Source organism: Nyctibius grandis, chromosome 4 (assembly GCF_013368605.1).
Source record: "Nyctibius grandis isolate bNycGra1 chromosome 4, bNycGra1.pri, whole genome shotgun sequence".
Taxonomy (NCBI): domain Eukaryota; kingdom Metazoa; phylum Chordata; class Aves; order Nyctibiiformes; family Nyctibiidae; genus Nyctibius; species Nyctibius grandis.
This window is the reverse complement of record NC_090661.1, coordinates 30,883,772-30,902,841: the sequence shown is the minus strand read 5'-3', so window position 1 is coordinate 30,902,841 and position 19,070 is coordinate 30,883,772. Positions and strand designations below refer to the sequence as shown.

Genomic DNA, 19,070 nt, shown 5'->3' with positions numbered 1-19,070 from the left:
CTGCTTGCTATGCTAAAAAGGGATGCATAGAAAGAAATGACTGCTCCCTGATCCTTCAAAACAAGTCCTGTGTGCCAGGGAGCTTTTTGGAAGCCTCCTTTTGTCTTCATAGTCTTGCGTGCCTTGCTATGCCCTCCAAGTTAAATGGATGGGATGACCCTCTGCTTTTCTGAAACTTCAGCTTTCACAGAAGCTGAGAGAATCTGCTCTGGAAACAGGACTGACAGTGTGGAAATCTCTCGAGTTTTGATTTGTTCCCTTGCTTATGGGGATGATGACTGCTTTTGCATGTTTTTCTGTACAGGGGAGCTGCGGAAACTACTTGCCTCTTTTGTGGCTGGTAGTGGAGCAAAGAAACGGTGGGCTTTATAAGGAAAATTACTCCAACAGCTGCAGAGTCCTTGGCACACAAGGCTTCTGTCACACAGCGGAAAACTGCAGTAATGAAATTAGGGAGTCACAAGGGGAAGCAGGGCAGGAGAAATTGCTTGTGTGAGGGTAAGGGTACCCAGTGGTATCCTAATGCCAGCGAAAGAAAAGAATGGGCCTAGGCAGCAGTGAACATTGTGTTTAACAGTCAGGTATCCTTACTCCTTATTCTTTGCTTATAGTCGTGGTGTTGAAATCCAGCTAACTTCAGTGAACATTCTTGCAATTTGAAATAACTAGCCTGTTTTCTCTCTCTGCCTCTTCTTTAACATAAAATGTTGGTATGTTTCTCATACTCTGTTTTGGTTAGATTCTAGCCACAGTGTCCACTGAAAGAACGAACTGTGTAGGAGCCTACAGATTACCAGCCTGTAATTAAAAGAGAGGATCCTTTCTTTCCAAAAACAAACCCTATGTGGTGACTCACTACCAGTAGGTGCGGTCAGAACTCTCCCATTCTTCCCTTTGCCGGGCATTTGCTTTTGTAGCTTCATAACCCTGGTAATAAGCTTTGGGTTAATGGTTAGAAAGAAATAGGGAGCAAATATTTTACAGGGGTGCTAAATTCTACAGTAAAGTTTCTAGCGTAGGCAAATTGCGTTCCTTTTAGCACAATTCCAGATGGTAGTTCTGTCCATTCCTGTGTTGAGGAGGATCTGGGTGGAGTGCTCTAATCAAATTGTAGCACTTTTCTCTGAACAGGTAGAGTTGGAACAGGCCTTCTTCCACAACCAGCCTCCCTCCCTACGCAGAACAGTTGAAATTTGTGGACAGAGAGGGTGGGATCCAACTGTGTTAAGCACATCAAGTAAGTGCTGGTGATCTGTTCTGTGACTTAAGAAGTAACTTTTATGCTAATGGAGGCAAAGAGTTGATTGTTTTAAAAGTGTGTGCGGGGGGGAAGAAAGAAAGCTTCCCTCAGAGTATGCTGTATAGCAGAACACCAAGGCTGTATGAGGCTATGACAGTGGGGTCCAGCAACATCTGATTGCCATCGTAGAGGGGAATTTGTGAAGGAATGCAAAGAGAAGACTATATGACTGTGAGACACTTGGAATGTGAACATAATACAGCATTTTGAGACTTAAAATCCCTTTCAGAACATTCTTGCTAATCATAGGAAAAATCTCAAGTCAGAAGGGAACTCTGGAGGTCATCTGACCCAAACTCCTGCTCACAACAGGGCCAGCTTTTCAAGTTAGATCAGGTTGCTTGGCACCTTTCACCAGGTGAGTTGTTAGTCTCTAAGGATGGCGATTCAGGAGCCTCTTGGTACCATGTTCCAATGCTTAATTTTCCCAGGCTTTGTGAAAAATGCTTCCTTATACCCAGTTAGAATTTTCCCTTGTTCCTGCCTGTGCATGTTGCCTGTCGACCTTTAGCTGAGGCGCTTCTTGGAAGATCCTCTTGGAAAAAGCGCTCTTGGATCTATAAGAAGAAGAGTTCCCTCTCCCTTCACCTTCTCTTTTCCAGGCTAAATGAACCAGCTCCGCCAGTGTCCTTGTTGGTTGCGTGCTCCAGCATCCCAGCTATCTAGTCATTTTTTTTTTTTTTTCTTTCCTCCTGCAGTCACTCAAATTTTCAGTGGCTTTCTTGTACCAGGGTCCCAAAGCTGGGGAGAGTACTCCAGATGAAGCCTCACAGTGGCGAGGGAAGCAGTAACTTAGCAACTTCCCTTGACTTGCTGGCTGCACTGTTGCTAATGTCAGCACCGTGTAAGGTTGGCCTTCTTTGGACACTGCTAACTCATTTAGCCTGTCTCCTGGGAACCCCAGATCCTTTTCTGCAGAGCTGCTCCCTAGCCAGTGGACCCGCAGCCTGTACAGGTACACAGTCACCACCCCATTGTCAGCCCATTTCTCCAGCTTGTCACAGTCCTTCTGAAGGGGCAGCCCTGCGCTCCAGCATGTCACTCATGAGCCTTGCTGAGAGTTTGCACTGTCCATTGTCCAACTTGTTGAAGACATTGAACGGTATCACCCACAAGTGAGTGCTGGTTGTAGTGGGCTGCTGTTGACATCTTTGGGCTTCTGGCCACTATCCGTTGAGAGTATAAGGGTATTGCTGCCAGAGAAGATACCTGTAACCTTATGTGTTGCTATTAAAACCTAAAGGCTTTTGACTCTTCAGTGTTAATGCTATTTTAATATCTTCATTGCTGCTTCTTCCTTACAAGGAGATGGTAACAGCACTAAACGCAGTGTGATTAATTCTGTTTTTAGCAAAGCGGTTTGTTGCATTTGTGCCTGAGAGAGAGTGGTATCCTCCTGAATTGGGGGGAGACAGCTGGTTACAGTTAGTGTGCACTGTTTGTTGTATTGATTTCAGTCTGTCTGATAGTTCTTGTTTTTTTACAGGGCAACACTGGTAGCAGAGTTGGTTCAAAGGGCTGAAGTCATGTTGCAGGATAAAGTGAAGGAGAAGGATGCTAATCATGACAAGCTGCTTGAAGAGGTGTGCGCTCATCTGTACGAAGAAGGGGCCCAGGCACTCATCAAAGGCAGAGAGTAAGGAGGAAAAGTTATTTAAACTCATGCCTTCCTGTCTCTTCTTATTGCAGAATCTATAAGCCTAATTCAGCTTGGCCTGTCACGCTCAGGTTCTGGTAATTATAAACCCTGACCTCTGCTCTTAGGGTGACTGTCTGCTGCACCTCAAGCCAGTTAATGCTAATGTATTTGTAGGAAGGAATAAAGGTGCTGTGTGTCCCTCTGCATCCAGCTCCAAACGGACATCCACTGCAGCTGTTGTATTTCCCCTCTTTGGAAAACTCAGTATTGCAGCTTGGTGGCATGTAATTGCTTTTCCCTTGTCTAGTTCTTTTGGTGACTTATTTCACTGCAGTCTTCCAATTGGTTTTGACTGTTAAGAGAGCGTGTGAAAGTTTCGTACAGTAATGAATTCTCTGAGTGTTGTCCAAGAACTTTGACTAATCCTGTTGCACTTTTTCTTTCCTTTTCTTGCAGATTTGCAAAAAAAAGAAAGTGTCCTGAGGCTGTAAGGTGTTATTGCCAGAAGAGACATCTGCAGCAGTATGTATTTTTGCTAAAACTACTAAAGACCTTGACTTTAAGTCAGGACTGTTACTATTTTACCATTGCTGCTTTGCTTACCCTTAATAGGGTTAGGACAATGGAATCTATTGATGCCCCTATGTGAGGACTCTTATCTAAGGAGAGTCACCTCTGCCAGGCTGCCTTCAATATTCTGACTAAAGTGATACTCTAGCCAATAGCTAACTGTTGAGACTAGAATGGTACATAAGTTGCATTCATCTTGCAAGGATAATGCTTTTGTTTAGCATCAACTTCCCCAAGAGTGATGGGGTTGATGAGATTTGGGAAATCAAAATGGGTTGTGTCCTATTGCTCAGAGTAGCACTTCCCACAAGAGGTGGTGGTGTTCTGTTTAAATGTTGCATGCCAAAATTAAGCCTTTCCTTCTGACTTCTCACTGACTGTAGTGCTGTGGCTGGTAGTAAATTTTGTATCACTTATTATCCTCCCTTTAAAGGTTTTAAGTAGTGCAGAAGACATTGCAGTGGAACTGGCTACTGAGAAAGCCTGTGGCTGGCTTCTGCCAACATTGCAGGTGAGTCTCCTTACCCTGAACTGGGCCCTTCTGACCTGTATGTTGTACTCTTTCTGAGATCAAGGGGTAGAATTTATTCCAGTGTTATAAAGCACTTGGTCCTACTCATTTTTCTTTTAGTGGGAAGCATGCAGTTGCTCTGTCCCTCCTTGTTTAGGAATAAGAGGAATGATTTCTAGCTCCAAGAACCTTCTTCAGGGATTTTTCAGGCTTGGCCCATGTAAGTGATATTTAGTTATGGAGGCTCGTAGAATGGTGAGAAGGAATGCTGTGGAAAGCTGCTTCTGAAAATGTCATCTAGGTTGAAGTTGTCTTCGCACTTCAAACATATGATACAGACAGCTGCTCTCTCAAACCACCTTATGGTCCACATGTACAGAGTACTTCTGAAATCACCTCTTGGACTGGGTGTGTTTTCAGCAGGCTGAAGGCAACTGTAGTCCTTTTACTCTGTAGTAGTGCTCTGGCAACCCCTCAGAATCTCTAAAAACCCTTTGTTTCAGGAGGTTGGGCCAAGAATCTGGGGAGGAATATCCAGCACCATTTGCAGCAGCAGGAGCTCAGTGTTTTGGATGCTGGTCAAACTTATTTTGGTAGAAAACGTGTGGCTTTCATGGGCGCAGTGCTTGAACTGGTATGATCACGCTGATTCACCTTTCTACTTTGACATTGCTTCCTGGCTTAGCTACCGTGTTCATTAAACCCGCTGAAATATTTTGATGGAGAATGAGATGAGTTACCAGTGGTAGCTGGTGGTAATGGGTGCTGCCTCTTAGAGCTGTGGGTTCACACACTCTCTGCAGCTGTGCCTCTGCCCATTAAATATAATGGGAGCTCAGAGTGAGAAGGGTTTTGAAAGTGTAAAGTGGTCTTTTTCCTCATTTGACATGGCCCTCGGAATGAGAGGCTAATAAGGGTAGTGTTTGGAAACAGTCGTCTGCCTTGCTGGAGAGAAAAGCTGAAGTAGACAGGATTTGTTCCCTGTTCTTTGTAGCACTCATCAAAAGAGAAGTGAAGGCAACCTTCAACAGAATGCTGAAAGTCCCAGGACTTCCCTTGCCTGGTGAGGGATGCTCTGGAGGTTGAGAAGGGACTGCCCTCCCAGGCTGTCAGCACTGTGCTCCATTTCCCTCCCAAATCAACGAGATTAAGGTACATAGTGTTCACTTCCTCGCTTGCCCTATCTCCCTTTTTATTTTTCATCTTTGTGTTTCGTTGTGGGATTTCTTGTGTTTTTGGGGGGTTTGGTGTTGTTTCTTGGTTGGTGTTGTTTGGTTTTTTTTTTGTTCTTCTTTGTTTTTTTTTTTTTTTTAAAGGGGATGTTCTCGTTCTAAGGAACTGGTTGTGAGGAGTGTTTAGGAAGCATGATGGAAAGGTCTCATGTTTTTTTCATCCCCCTGCTCGCTATCTGTGTGTAGATCAGAGTTCCCTGATCAGGAGTACTCTCTCAAATCCAGGATTTCTGGTAGCTTGGCAGTGGCCTTTTTGATACTAGTAGCATTGAAACTATAGTGTGGTGAGCATTGTGTACAGCTGTATGCCGAAGAGTCATCTGACAAAATAGCTGCTTTTATGTAGACCTACTCTTTTTATGGAGAGTCTCCTGGTCTCTACAGAGTAAGTATTTCCTGTTGGTCCTTTCAGTCCTGTACAACTCGGTAGACTGTCCCATCTTATACACCAGGAATTCTACACTGAATTGTCAGATGAATCTGTACAAATCTGTTGAAAGATTTTTGCCAGTCTGCATCTGCACCTTCATTCTGCTATAGTTAATGGAGAATCAGAATATGTTTAAAAAAAAGGTGATGGTATGGACTTAATTTCAGGCTTAGATCCAAGCAATTTTCTGTTCAAGCTGTTTCAAATTACATTATGGTTTCTTCTCCCAGGCTTTTAAAAGGTCACCGTTTTTGTAAAAAATCATGCAATTATATAACCTGTGTGAGTAACCCATGAGGAAAAGAATTGTAAAAACCTCACTTTTTTACTACTATGTATTCTGCCTTTTTTTTTTTGTTTTTTTTTCTGCTTCTTGTCTGTTTGAGCAATAATACTGGATCTCACTGTCATTGTGTTCCCAGCAATCCTATGAGAATGAATACACATCCTTTAATGCTTTCTTGCTTGAGATAAAATAAAAAGAGGAGGGTAAGGTATGTGAGGAAATCAGTTTTTTTTTTTCTCTAAACTGTTGCTTTTTGCAGATATTTTTGTATGACATCTTGAGACACAGCTTTTAAAATATTTTTTCATTCTTTTGATTTCCATTCTGGGTTTCTGATATTGGGTGGTAAATCACTGGTGATGGGAAGTGCTACCACATGTAAAATTTGCTAAACCAGTTTTTATGCCATAACGCTATTAGTGCTCTTCATACTCAGCTTCTATTGACACTGAAGCTACCTTGACAATATAAGAGAACTCTGGATTTCTGTAGCAATTCTAGCCTCAACTTGCTTGCTGTGCTGTCAGCTTTATCTAGAGATTTCAGAGCGATTTACTTTTAAGAAGGATGAACTGGTTGCTCTCAGTGACTTTGACTTCATTACATTAGTGAGAGCTATGGTAGAAAACCAGACACAGGTAAGGTTGTTAAAAATTCAGCTTTAATCTGTCTTATGAAATGAGGAGGATACTAGCTTAATTTTTTTTTTTTTTTTTTTTTGGAGGACCTGAGGACTATCTATGAACTGCTCTGTCACAGGTCCAAAGATCTGCTTGTGGAACTGCAGGATACTAACAGGTGAATTACTGCTGTCTTTTTCATCGAGGCTGTGCTCTGTGTTGCTGTGGGCCCACGGGATGAGGGTGAAGTGATTGACTGCATCTGGCTGGAGTGCTTGCTGGGAAGATTGAGTCAGACACTTCGATGCAGAAAGGTAGAAGTAAAAAAGCAACAAAAAAACCCTTCGACCACTTCGAGCTCTCTTCATACCTGTAAACTTTTTAGCTTGCCTTGCCTCACAGTTGAATTCCGTTGAATGTTTTTTTTCTGATCTCAAATGTGACAAAGCTGCACTGCCTTTTTTTTTATACTGTGTAGATCTGCTTGTTACTTAAAATTAGCCTTTGTGGATTGCCTTTTCATACGCGGTCTTTTCTTGTCTTTCAATCTTTAATGGTCTCCTGATTACAGCTCGGTGCTTCTTGCTGTAAATTGCCTGCTCTTCTCTGATATTTTTATCCCTTGTGAAGCCCTGTTTTGTCCAGTCTGCAGTATGGGGACTAAGATACAACTTCTTTTTGTGTTTTCCAGTTCATGTGTCCCACATCAGAACAGCAGCTGGCAAAGTGCACGGTTGAGTTGGCTTCTTTGCTGGGTAAGTCAGTCATGATAAACTATCTGAGACTGAAATCTGTTATTACAGTTCTCTTAAGTCCTTGAGGTCAGAGACTTCAGTATTTAGAGCTCATGGATGTTTGATTCTCTTTGGTGTCATGGAGTCTGTAGATTTTTTTTTTTCTATCAGTTTGTGTGGTTGCTCTTACTCCCACCTTCTGTGAGACAGCATTATACTGTGACTAACCATCCTTCAGATCTGGTGTTCTCACTTACATTTCCATTGGTTTTGATTTTTTTATACCTTTGTTTAAATACATGATATGTTTTCCAGTATTTCTGCCTCTGAAAAGTTGCAGCTGAGGGGTTTTTTTTTCCCTAAAAGTAAGGGCCTGTTCCCTTAAATCATATTTTTATAACTCTCTTTGGAGAGAAAGGAAGCAACTTGTTTTCTGTATAGTGACTTCTGTGAGCATTTTCAGTTTGTTTTGTGTTTTTTTTTTCTCTTGCTCTAATGTGTTAAATACAATGTTTTTTCTCAGCAGGAGCTAGTGATCCGGATGCAGGTGTTTTCTCACTGGGCAACCTTCTCATTTCCTGGTTTTAGAACTTTAAGTAGTTCTATACATGGTTCATTCTTTCAGAAAGCAGTTCACATCTGATTATTGTGAATTTTCATTTTGGGGGGGCAGCAATGTAAATCTGCCCCATTCCATTCACTGTACCAAGGAAGATCTGGTATCTTCCCTCTGTGTATGTTTATCTGCAGTTAAACACTGTTCAGCTTTACTTTTACTTGTATGAAGTTATGCAACTCTGCCTATAGTCAAAACTATGAACAACTATTTAATCTGTTTATAGATTTAAATGTTGTTTTACTGTGTTACTGTCCTCTCCTTTGGAGTAACACCTAGGTCCTCTTTTATTAAACATTAGGCTGACTTACTTAGTCAGTTGTCTTTCAAGACTTGGGGCTATATGCCAACAAAATGGTATTCTTTATCTGAGTAGTATAAATCTCTTCCTATGTAATACCTGTTTGTATAGTTTCAAAGCTCATAATTTTGCATGTTTTGAAACTCCAGTCCTCTTAGGTTCACTGGTTTACACTCACTAAGCGTTCTTACTTCAGTGATTATTTAGATACCAGCTACGCAAAATGTGCTGTTGGACAAGATGATGACTGTAAAAGGAAAAGAACGCAGCTATAGAAGTTCACCTTTCTTCCTTTTCTTACAGTTTCAGATCGTGTTCCTCTGAGTCCCCAGATCAAGTCCCCAGAGAAGAGCTCCGAGAGGCTGTGTGTGAAGAATAATCCCACCTATGGCCTTCTAAAACTGCTGCTTTCTGTCTGGAAGGAGGACTTTGGGACACCTGTTCCTGTGCGGCTGATGTTGAGCAAGAAGAACATTGGTTATCTTGTAGAAGTCAAGCAGCGAAAGGTAAAGGTTATTTTGATCTGTGGAGCTGCCAGTTATCCACTCTGGTCTGATATATTCATGCAAGAGTTCTGCCTGCTCACAGTGTTAATTGATTGCTTGTGTGAATGAGGCTGGCAGGGTTTGCTTTGCTGTCAGCTGGCGTTGTTTCTGCAGGGTTAGAGAAAAAGAGGACTGTACACTACTTGTCAGTGTTTGATACTTGTCTGGAGGGCTGTCAGGAAGGCACTGTTTAATTTAGGAACAAATGGCAAAATGGCTCATTTGGCCTGGGAGATTATGAGGGCTGAACACATGTGACTTTGCAGTTGGTTGCATTCGTGTGTCTTTTATCAGCTTTCATTTTTGTGTGTGTATTGGTGTTATAAGATCCCCAACTACGAAGCTGAAAATCACCCTATTTAGATGCAGGCTAAAATCAGCTTATTTCAGAAGGTAAGAAAAGAATTTTTCAAGCTGTTCTTGAACACACAGGAATTAAATACAAAAGTGTGTTTGGAAAGTGAGAATTAGAAATTTTGAGACTTTATGGTAGGATACAGTATGTGAACTAAAGGAATTTTGTTCACTCATTTTGGATGTTGCTTCTTGGTGTCCTTCATTGCCACACCCAGATAAATAATGTGCTTTCTCCTTTCGCTCCTTTTCTCCCCATTCTGATCCAAGAAGAAAAACATGAATTGTATAGTGATAAAGAAACGAACACAAAATCCATTTCTTTTTGAGTTGTTAATTTTTTTTTTTCTCTTCTGTAGTGGGATTTGTTCCTTTTCATGCTTCGTGGTCTTGTAGAACAGGAACTAATGAGAACTAGTGAAATACAGAGTTGCTTGCATCGCCTAGAAGAGCTCCCTTGGCCCTCAGTAAGTAATTAGATGCGTGTGAACAATAAGTGAAATAAAAAGTAAAGCTACATAAACAGTCAATCCTTGTACTTCTATTTCATGTAGATAAAGTCCATAACCTTCCCTGTCTATAGTTCCTGCTTAATGTGGCAGAAGGACTGGCTTCCAACAAGCTAGTTACTGGGACTAGTGTTTGGCTGAAATCTGTACTTGTGTGTATCCCAGCATTTCCCACGCAGTGGGAACATTTCTGTTCCAACTGGCTCAGTTACCCGCTCTCAGTTCTAGCCTGAATGTGTTTGCCATGCTCCAGCTGAGCATGACATGTTGGGAAGGGTCTTAACTGACCAGACTTGCATTTAAACCTCTTTGCCTCCTACCACCAGAACGTGAGAGGAGACGGACTATTGTAGCCAGAGCCAAAATGCAGGAAACCACCCAAGTCCCATGCTAGAAAGTGGCCAGTATTTTAAGGTTGATAAGCTCTTGCATATTGGAGGTGTTTAACCATTTGAACTGTGGCAGTGATCTTTTCTGAGAAGGGTGCGGGGGTTAGAGGGGAGGCTGACCATGTAGACCTACAGGCGTTCATGTTTACAATCAGTTTTGTAGCTTGTCTAGATTTCTGCACGGGAGAACCATCCACAACGTGTTTAACCTTGTAAAGTTCTTTACAAGAAAAATTAAGCCTCTTTGTTGACATTTGTTAATCAGGGTTCTCTGATTTGTATCTGTTTGTTACAGGATTTCTTAAAAGAACTGGAAATGCTGTCCAGAGTATTTGTATCAGAACATCATGTAGAAGAGCTCAGGACTAACACTTGTGAGCTGACCAGACAATCTCTAGGTATCGTGACAGCACAAAGTTAGTGGAAGTGGACTCTCTGTGGATAAAAATCACTCATGAAGATGCAAATAGAGTTTTTAGTGTTTCTGGGTGCATTGGGAGCTCCTTGCAGGGGGAATACTGCAGATAAGAGGTCACTGTGCAAAAATTGCACTGATCTCTGTCCATGGACATTTTGCTGTGGTGTCTATGCTGAAGGATTTACATCAGCAAATGGATCTCCAAATCAAAAGTCCTTTAAGCACCTTGATTGCGGCTCAGAGCAGCTGTTTTTTAGGCTCATAGACACTTTCTGTACTTGCGCAGCAACAGGCTGTGACCAAACCCAGGAATTCATTCAAGTGGACAAGTTACTTTGTGATCTGAGAGGTGGTTTCCTGCTGGCTGTCTCTTCTCTTAACTTAATGTAATTTCTTACGCTGTCTTGTAACACAGACTGTACTGTCCGGGGAGGGAAAAGGGGAACCTGTATGCCATGGAGATGAGCCTATATTTATTTTTAATTGTAAGCTCAATTTCGAAGGTTTGATTTTAATTTTTTTAAGACTCATTTTAAAAGTTAAACCATATTAAATATATACACCAGAACATTGATGGCATTATTCTTAAAGAATATAGATGCTTAAGTGTTTTTCCATCTCTTGTTGGAAACAGAACTTGTAATTTCCCGGGGCTTTTGATAGAAATAAGGGAGAAAATATCTGTTTATATTTTTTGCTGAAGACAGATGATAGTATTTTTTAAGAGACTTTTATAGTATGTGAACATAAATGGCATCTGGCTGCTATTCACTGTTTTTTGTTATCCTTCTTGCCTTGAGTTTGGGTTTTATCAGATAGGAAATGCTGCAGCAAGAAAACTACAGCCTGGAAGAACAGCACTGTGACGTCCTTTGGAGAGCTGGTTTTTGAGAGGAATCCTTTTCATGGAGGACAGTGGGTGTTTCCTGCCCTTGCGGATAGATCATCACCAAGGGTGTGACCTGTTCACCGCCCCCCTCAAGTATTTCCTTAAACTGGGGTTTGTGGTAGGGACTGCTGGTGGTTAGCAGAATATGATTAGGTGCTCATTAGCTGGGTCATGGGATTTTTTTTTCCCCCTTGTAGCAGTGAGGATATTATTTCCTTTTGTCTAGGAGTGTCCTATTGGCACAGGCTTTTTCCAGAAAGCAAATACTGTGTTATGTAAGAAGAACATCTGGACAAAGTGAAGCCCAGGGCTTTTTAGCTCGCTAATTAACTTACCTCTTCCTTGTATAAGGTGAGAAAAGGTAGTATCTTGGAGTTAGTGATTTAAGAAAAACCACACACAGGACTAATTAGATAGAACTGTGGTTTCTGTTAAAATATATGTGGTAGAGAAACCATAGAGGCACATCAGTGTCTGAACTGTACTGAGGTTTTTCTTGACTTGGTTACTAAGCACTGGATTGAAAGATTTGGCATGTTCCCTCTGTATGCCTTATTTTAGGGGTTTTTCTGCTGTGAATGAAGACAAGGGTCCCTAAAAGTAAGCATGCTGTGTATGCAGCAAGGACATGGTAACACGAATTGAAAGAGTAAGTACACCGTATCATACCATACCTGCTCCCTGAGGCTGTATTATGTGACGTTTTGCTACAGATCTCATTTGAAGTTGTTGTTTGTCATAATAAACATGATTAAATGTTCTGTTTTGTGTTCAAGCTGTTGCTATATAACCTCTTTGTACTGGGGTGAAGTACAAAAAGGTGCCTCGGCACAAAGCATGGGGCAGAGACAGTACAGTAATATCTCCTGTCTGGCCTGCTGCTGCTTTGCTTATACTGAAATATAACTTTATTTTGTTAAACAAGGAGGGTGGTAGAAGGGTGAATCCATAATGGTTAAAAAGGTGCTCTTGGCTCTGGAACTCACTTTATTTGCGTATTGTAAAACTGTTTGCATAGATACCATGGCCACAGTGGTTTTCATGAACTCAACATACTCGAATTATCCTTCTCTAACACAACATGCTTGGAAATTTTTATTTAAAAGGTGACCAAGCCCCAGGAGCAGTATACTTCATCCAGAGAGCATAGTTGTGCCCTATGGGGCAGAAGTCAGTCAGTTCTTCAGTGGGAATCAGCAGGTAAGAAACACCTCTGTTTCCATGTTCTCATGTCTTCATGCAGTTACTCTAGTTCCTGGGCATCCTGTGGTACTCAGCCTTGGTTGCTCGGTAAAGCCAGACACCTGACTTTGTAACTGCACCTTAGGAGCACTTGTATAGCATGCTGGTTTCTGCCTAGGGATCCTCAGCAGCAGGACCACTCCCATGAGGATGCATGACTCTATGCAGTTTCACTGGGCCGGTAGACTCCTATCGGTGTGAGCACTTCAAGCATTGTACCTGTTCCCTGTGCACTGCCTCTAGCTGTAGTGCCCAGAGGTGCTACAAGGAGGAGAGCAGTAGGGAGAAGAGAGCTCACAGCATGCTAGGTCAGAGTGCGTGGCCTTCCTTCTGTTGGTCTTTCCCACTGCAATCTCACAACTCTCAAAAGAAAATGAGGAAAATTGGCATTATAGTAACTTCCTTCAGGATGGTCAGGTCAAAGGGGTTGTGTAACTGGACTCAGGAGGAAGCTTCAGCCTGTGCCTCGTTTCAAAGCAAACCCTTTGCTTGGACAAGGCACTGTGTCACAGAACCCAAATTTAAGCAGTGACTGGCTTCTTGACTCTTGTGCCACAAGTCCTCAAGAGGTAAGTAGGAGCCCTATGTCTTTTATCACCTTGATATTTTCTCTTCATCCAGCATAAATGTTCATCTTGAGTAGAAAAACAGCTCCTCCTATAAAAGCATAGGTCCATAGATAGGTATCTTAGCTGGAGCAAAATAACATGGGGGCATGTTTTCTTGTGTAGAAAATACCATTTATTGTGGATATGAAAATAGCAATCTTGATTAAGAGCAGAGATGCAACAGTAGGTGGTACAATACAATTGGTTTGATCATCTACTGCTCAGCAGTAACTTACAGGAAGTTGGTTTTTGCCCGTTGTAGATTAACAAATCAGATATCTGCTGGGTTTTTATTTCTTCCTTCCAAACAAACCAATGCCGTACATTAACAGGTATCATAAATTGTTATATTTGCAAAAGAAAACATTCATATAAATAGGCTTTTTAGTATCAATTGAAGATTATATTTTAAAAAAAAAGTTACATTAATTCAATACCAATAAAAATAAAACTTAGCTTTGACAGCATATAAAAACGCTTCAAAACAAGCATATATAAATAACTTAATTTGTAAACATAGAAAAAAAAATCTTATGTATATATAAAAATAAACATCTGATGCACTGTACAATAAGACATTATCCTTCATAGGCACTGGCATCGTTGATCAACAGGAGTCCCCCTAGATGTTTTTCCTACAAAAACTGCTTTATCACTAGTGCCATGTCCAAAATAAAAGGGAAAAAAAGCGAAGCACCAAGCAAATCTTTTGTGGATTATACAAAGACCTCCCCTACCTCCTCTGGAAATCCATGGAAGCGGCACTGGGGACAGAGCCAATGCACTGTGCTACTGTTTCTGCTCTTTTTTTTCTCTGGGGCTTTTATGGACTGCCTTGTTCACGCTTCTTTTCTTGGTTTCCACCAAAAGGGCGGGGGGCACTGTACGTTAGGTTGCAACTCTGGAAATGTGTCTTTTTGCTCAGCTGCAGGAAACTTTGCGCTGGGTTGCCCCTTTTTCTGTGATAGGCTGTGAAAGGTGCATGAGACTTGAAGTGAACCATACTGTGACTCAGTTTGGCAGGCTTTTAAGAAAAAGGGTGAGCCTCACCAAAAGAGAACAGTCCTAGATTGTAACCATGACCATCTAAAGAGGAAACAAAGCAAATCTGTAAGTGAAAGGTTTTGTGACCCTACCTGGTATAGTTTGGGGCGGGGGGGGGGGGGGGGCCGTGGGCTGGTATGTCTCAAAACTGCTGTTTTCTGAAATATCAATTTAAAATAGCTATTACCTTTTCTTTTAAAACTTATTAATAACAGGAAGTAACCAAGAATCTGAGAGCCAAAATTACACCTGTGCAAAGATATAGTAAAAGTAGATCTTGGCTCTTGACCGCAAAGGTGGGAAGTGCAGCTAACTTTACCGTATGCTGGGAAAATGCATCTTTTACTGAAAGTAACTGTGTTACAGTAGCAGATGCTGACTTTGGTAAGGTGGATGCTTGAATACATATTTCTGACTTGACAAATTTAAAGTGCACAGCTTCTTGAACAATGTGGGCTTTTTTGAGGTAAAGAAAGCATCTTATAGCAGCTTTTACTGCTTAGATAAGATATCTAAAGTGATTCTTTACCGTTGTGCTGAAGAACTAAATTAAGTTATTCAGATACTTGAGATGGTTGTGGTTTTGTTTAATTTTAGGAATGTGTGACCAACTAGGGGGAGTGTGTTGAACAAACCTGTAAAGTCTGACAGCAGGACTGTTGGACTAAGTTCAACAGAAATACCATGAGGTAACTGAATGGGAAGAGTCTGTATTCACTGCAGTGAGACAGCTGGTCATGTTTTGAACAAAGACGGGTGATAAGACTATGACCAGGCTAGATTTTTCAACTCTGGGTAAAAGTGTAGAAGGGCTGATGGAAAAAGCCATTGTGGAAAAATGCTGGAGCTACTCTTATTTGCAGGATTTGAATTCTAGAAACAAGCTGATTACTCGGTACTACTCCCTATTAATGACAAAGTGTCACTGTATACAACTGTCAGTTTGGTTTCTCTATTTCAAAGCACCTAATTCTGCAGTGCAGTAAAACTGTGTCCTGAGGTGTGGTGGTTTCCACTGATGCTGCATAGTGTAGTGGCAATCTGAAATACCTTCTACTGGCTGCAAGTAGTCAGCCAATTACGTGAGAAAAATCTTTCCAGGGTGTAGGATGACTAGTGGATATCGTGCTGTTTTAACTTCCCTTCTCGAAGGGAAGTAAATAATTTAACTTAGCTAGCTGGCTATATCTACACTGTTAGGAATTCTGCATTTCCTCTTTATCTCAATGTTAGAAAGTGGCTTTGCAGCTTTACTCGAGAGCTTGTTAAAAGGTCTAAAGCCATATGTGTACTGTTTCCAGTTTGTAGTGCATTTCATTACTTCCGTTGCCTTTTTCTAGCTAAACTTTCTTAAAGAAAGAAGGTTGAGCTTTGAAACAGAAATGAAATTATACACTTCTGCATGTAAGATGCTGGCTATTATAAAGCAAAATTTCTTCCTCTGCTCCTTATACAGAGAGCACACCTTCCTGCTGTTCCATGGCGGTTTTCCACAGCTGTCTACAGGAGGACAGGTTCCCCATGAAACTTGCTGGGTTTCTTCTGAGCAGTGTTGGCTAAAATAAATGATCCTTTTTTCTAACTATACTTTTGTACAGTCCAACGTTAGCAGTTAGGCTCCTCAAGCGAGGCTCGATTGTGACTCTTATGAGCCATAATTCTACATTACCCTTACAAGATGCTTGTGTCTCTTCATGAACTTTCAGCTGCTGCTTGAGTGTCCAGTTTTGTACCAAACACTAACTAGCAAGGAAGTGTGCCAGCTGAGCAATCACCAGAGGCTGTCGCTTAGCAACGGAACTCAGGAGCCTTGTGGGGATAGCCGGGGCACCAAGATCCACCTGCAGAAATTGGAAGAAAGGCTGCATGTCGGGGTTTGTACCCATTTTTGAACAAAACACTTCTCCAGCCTGGAATAGCGCTGATATTGCAAATATATGTTAAACACAAAAGTAGTTTACAGTTAAATACTATCATTATGGTGTGGTTTGAATATTTTCCTTCCCAATACTCTGTAGACTTTCAAAGCTTTGTGTATTTGATGTTACTTTCAGCAGGTATGACCCACACTGCTTTTGAGTTTGAGCTTAGATTAAATATTACTAGTTTGAGACAAATAGAGTGTTACTGAAAATGTGTATGCATGTAGTGAAGTGCAATATAAAATGCATATAAAATTTTAAAATGCATATACATTACATACATGCATTGTAAAATGCATATGCTGATTGCTATAACTCAAAGATAATATTTTAAAAATTGTATCTTAAAAACGTGTTTTATATAGATAAGTTTAAGGGACTAATGCCATTTAGCTCTCAGGTGAGCACTTTAAAATAAATTATACACATTATGGTATTCTCTGCTGGATGTTTTTAGTTACTTGGTACCCGTCTCAAAGCCTGCTTTTCAGATGAGTCTGTAATAAATGAATGGCAGGATTTTCTTATCTTAACTGGAATCCTAACCTTGACTTCTCTTTTGTGTCTATTAAGGGTGAAGAATTAATGACTTCAGTTACAGAAAGTTAACAGTAAGTATTTCCATGCATTTTGAAAATAGTATAACCCGAGGTGGACTTCCTGTGTCCACAGCAAGATGAAAATGCAAACGAGACTCTCCATACTGGCTCACCACGTGAGAACACAACATATACTAAAATTGCTAATAAACCTTTGCAGCAGAGTCTTGGTATCCAAGGGAGCAGCTGTAGATGCTGTAAAAAGATGGGATCATGTGCTTAATCCTAATAAGATTCTCTCTGCATTACTATACATCATGCTAGGTAACAGTGTGAAGTGGAGGTGACTTTTTATGGTCACTTATAAACTTAATGGAGTGTAGCATAATGATTATATTTTTTGTTACTTACCAGCTCTAAAGTGTTCTGATATGTAATGGCTTTTTGCATTCCCCATTGGACATACAGCAAAATCTTACCTGTGCCATATAAATAACTCTGGTGATATCTCTTCCATTCACTACATCAGGTTCCAGTATCCAAGCACTTGGCAAAATCTCCCCTCTCACCACTTCTTTACAAGGGTGAGGCATGGATGTGTCATAGACAGACTGAATAGCCAAGACAGACAAGTTCTCCTGCATGTGACAAAGCGTAAAGAAGACAATTTGAAAAAAATTTTATGCATACAATCATATTTTCTTTCTTTGCCATGAGGCATGTTTCTCATATTACTTACTTAAAGGAGCTATTTTAATAAGAAATAATATTTCTCGTGTTACTTATGAAATAACTTTTTGTCATAATCCCACGTTTATAACCAGAATATACTGTGTAACACTTGTGTTACTGCCTAATGGGGCTTGGTTGACAACTGTCATTCACAAGAGGGTTTTATACATAATTCACTTGTGTCATATGGGCCTGGCTTTTCTTCCTATGACACTGTCATTTCTGGAACTATGAGCATGGCCTTTTCCTCCTTCTCTCCTTTGTCCTTGGACCATGAGTTTAGAACAATGACTCCTCTATGCTGCAGAGAGAATATTAACTTTACCTCTTCAGCTTCTACAGTAATGCAGCAGAAATCCCGGGGTTGCTTTAAGTAACACAGGGAGGTATCAGTCACTAAATATACTGTAAAGAAAAAAAACAAACACCCGAAAACAAAAAAAGGGGAATTAGACTTTGACAGCTTTAACTTATCACAACTTCCCCCCACCCCTTAACGGCACATGCATATTTTATTTTGACTTCTTGTTGCCTAAGTTAATATGCTATAATGTGTCATAAAGATGTTTTTTTAAGCCACTTAAGATTTATTTTGACTTTCAAACCACTGTCTCTAGCTGTACTTCTGTGCGAGATGTGTTTAATATTATCCGTACTTTGCAAAAGTCTTGGAAAACTGAAGTTCCCCTATTAAATAATGAAATTGTTTATTCAAACCTGAAGAAATGAAATAAGATGCCTCTAAATTTCTTCCTGGCTGGCAACCTGAGCTGAGAAAGTACAGAATGATAATGGGGGCCAGTGGTTTGTGTTGATACTCACCCAGCTGAATATGGCTGGTTACCTTCTTGTGTATTCTAGCTGTGTTGATAGTTCTGTCGTACAGATGCCTTTTGCCAGAATCTCTCACTACTCCCCACACAGCAGGAAGAGGTCTTTCTATCACTCCTGCTCCTAGAAACCCATGCCTTGTTGCTGAAGGGAAGACTTTGTAGTAAACCAGCACCTCTTTTTCTGTACATTGATATCTGTCAAAGACAAATGACAGGTATTTGCACAAAAGAGGGCCAAATAAATACATAAAAAGGCTTCCTATTATAAAGACCTGCCATAAACTTACTTCCAGCCAGCTGCTGCTTGGCACATGTAGAGATTCCTCAGGTTATGCGAGCATGCTGCCATTACCTGAGAAAACATTGACAAATGTACAGGGAAGAGAAAGTTGTATGACCTATGAATTGTGTTCAGCTGTTGCATGCTGCTACAGTATCTTCTACTCAAACTCAGTTGGTTTTACCATAAATACTTTTACAGTGTTAGTAATCCTTAGGGAGTATTAACAGCCAGAGTGACCTGCCTGTCATACTCTCTGCTGAAGGAGGATATGTATAAGCCTAAGTTTGTCTACTAGCCTAAACTAGTGTGAGAAAATGGGAGATGGGGGGGGAGCATGTATCTCCAAATGATGTTGATTCTACCTGATCTCAAATATGAAGTTTGAATGCTTTCCTTCTAACTCCACAGTCACATCCTGCTATGCAGATATGTAAAACCTGCACTGTAGGAATTCTTGGACGCTAGAGGAGTTCAGCAGTTTCACCAGCTTCTCTCAAACATTTTGGCTAACCTGTAAGTGTCTC

General features: G+C 40.9%; 2 protein-coding genes across 2 annotated transcripts in view; one reads left to right on the top strand and one right to left on the bottom strand.

Moving 5' to 3' along the window:
* The window catches only part of CDAN1 (codanin 1), a 31,936-nt gene extending 19,864 nt beyond the window's left edge, over positions 1 to 12,072 (top strand). Inside the window, 15 exon segments of the mRNA XM_068399754.1 lie at positions 305 to 360; positions 363 to 440; positions 1,132 to 1,197; positions 1,200 to 1,237; positions 2,787 to 2,936; positions 3,396 to 3,430; positions 3,433 to 3,461; positions 3,943 to 4,000; positions 4,003 to 4,020; positions 5,015 to 5,172; positions 6,795 to 6,902; positions 7,280 to 7,343; positions 8,543 to 8,745; positions 9,498 to 9,605; positions 10,332 to 12,072. Coding sequence (XP_068255855.1) covers positions 305 to 360; positions 363 to 440; positions 1,132 to 1,197; positions 1,200 to 1,237; positions 2,787 to 2,936; positions 3,396 to 3,430; positions 3,433 to 3,461; positions 3,943 to 4,000; positions 4,003 to 4,020; positions 5,015 to 5,172; positions 6,795 to 6,902; positions 7,280 to 7,343; positions 8,543 to 8,745; positions 9,498 to 9,605; positions 10,332 to 10,457 — 1,295 coding nt within the window. The 3' untranslated portion in view covers positions 10,458 to 12,072.
* A 1,646-nt stretch (positions 12,073 to 13,718) lies between these two features.
* The window catches only part of STARD9 (StAR related lipid transfer domain containing 9), a 127,849-nt gene continuing 122,497 nt past the window's right edge, over positions 13,719 to 19,070 (bottom strand). The window contains exons 30-34 of the mRNA XM_068398216.1: positions 18,551 to 18,615; positions 18,253 to 18,458; positions 17,756 to 17,835; positions 17,178 to 17,336; positions 13,719 to 16,078 (exon numbers count right to left, since the gene is read on the bottom strand). Coding sequence (XP_068254317.1) covers positions 15,977 to 16,078; positions 17,178 to 17,336; positions 17,756 to 17,835; positions 18,253 to 18,458; positions 18,551 to 18,615 — 612 coding nt within the window. The 3' untranslated portion in view covers positions 13,719 to 15,976. The remainder of the gene's footprint in view (positions 16,079 to 17,177; positions 17,337 to 17,755; positions 17,836 to 18,252; positions 18,459 to 18,550; positions 18,616 to 19,070) is intronic.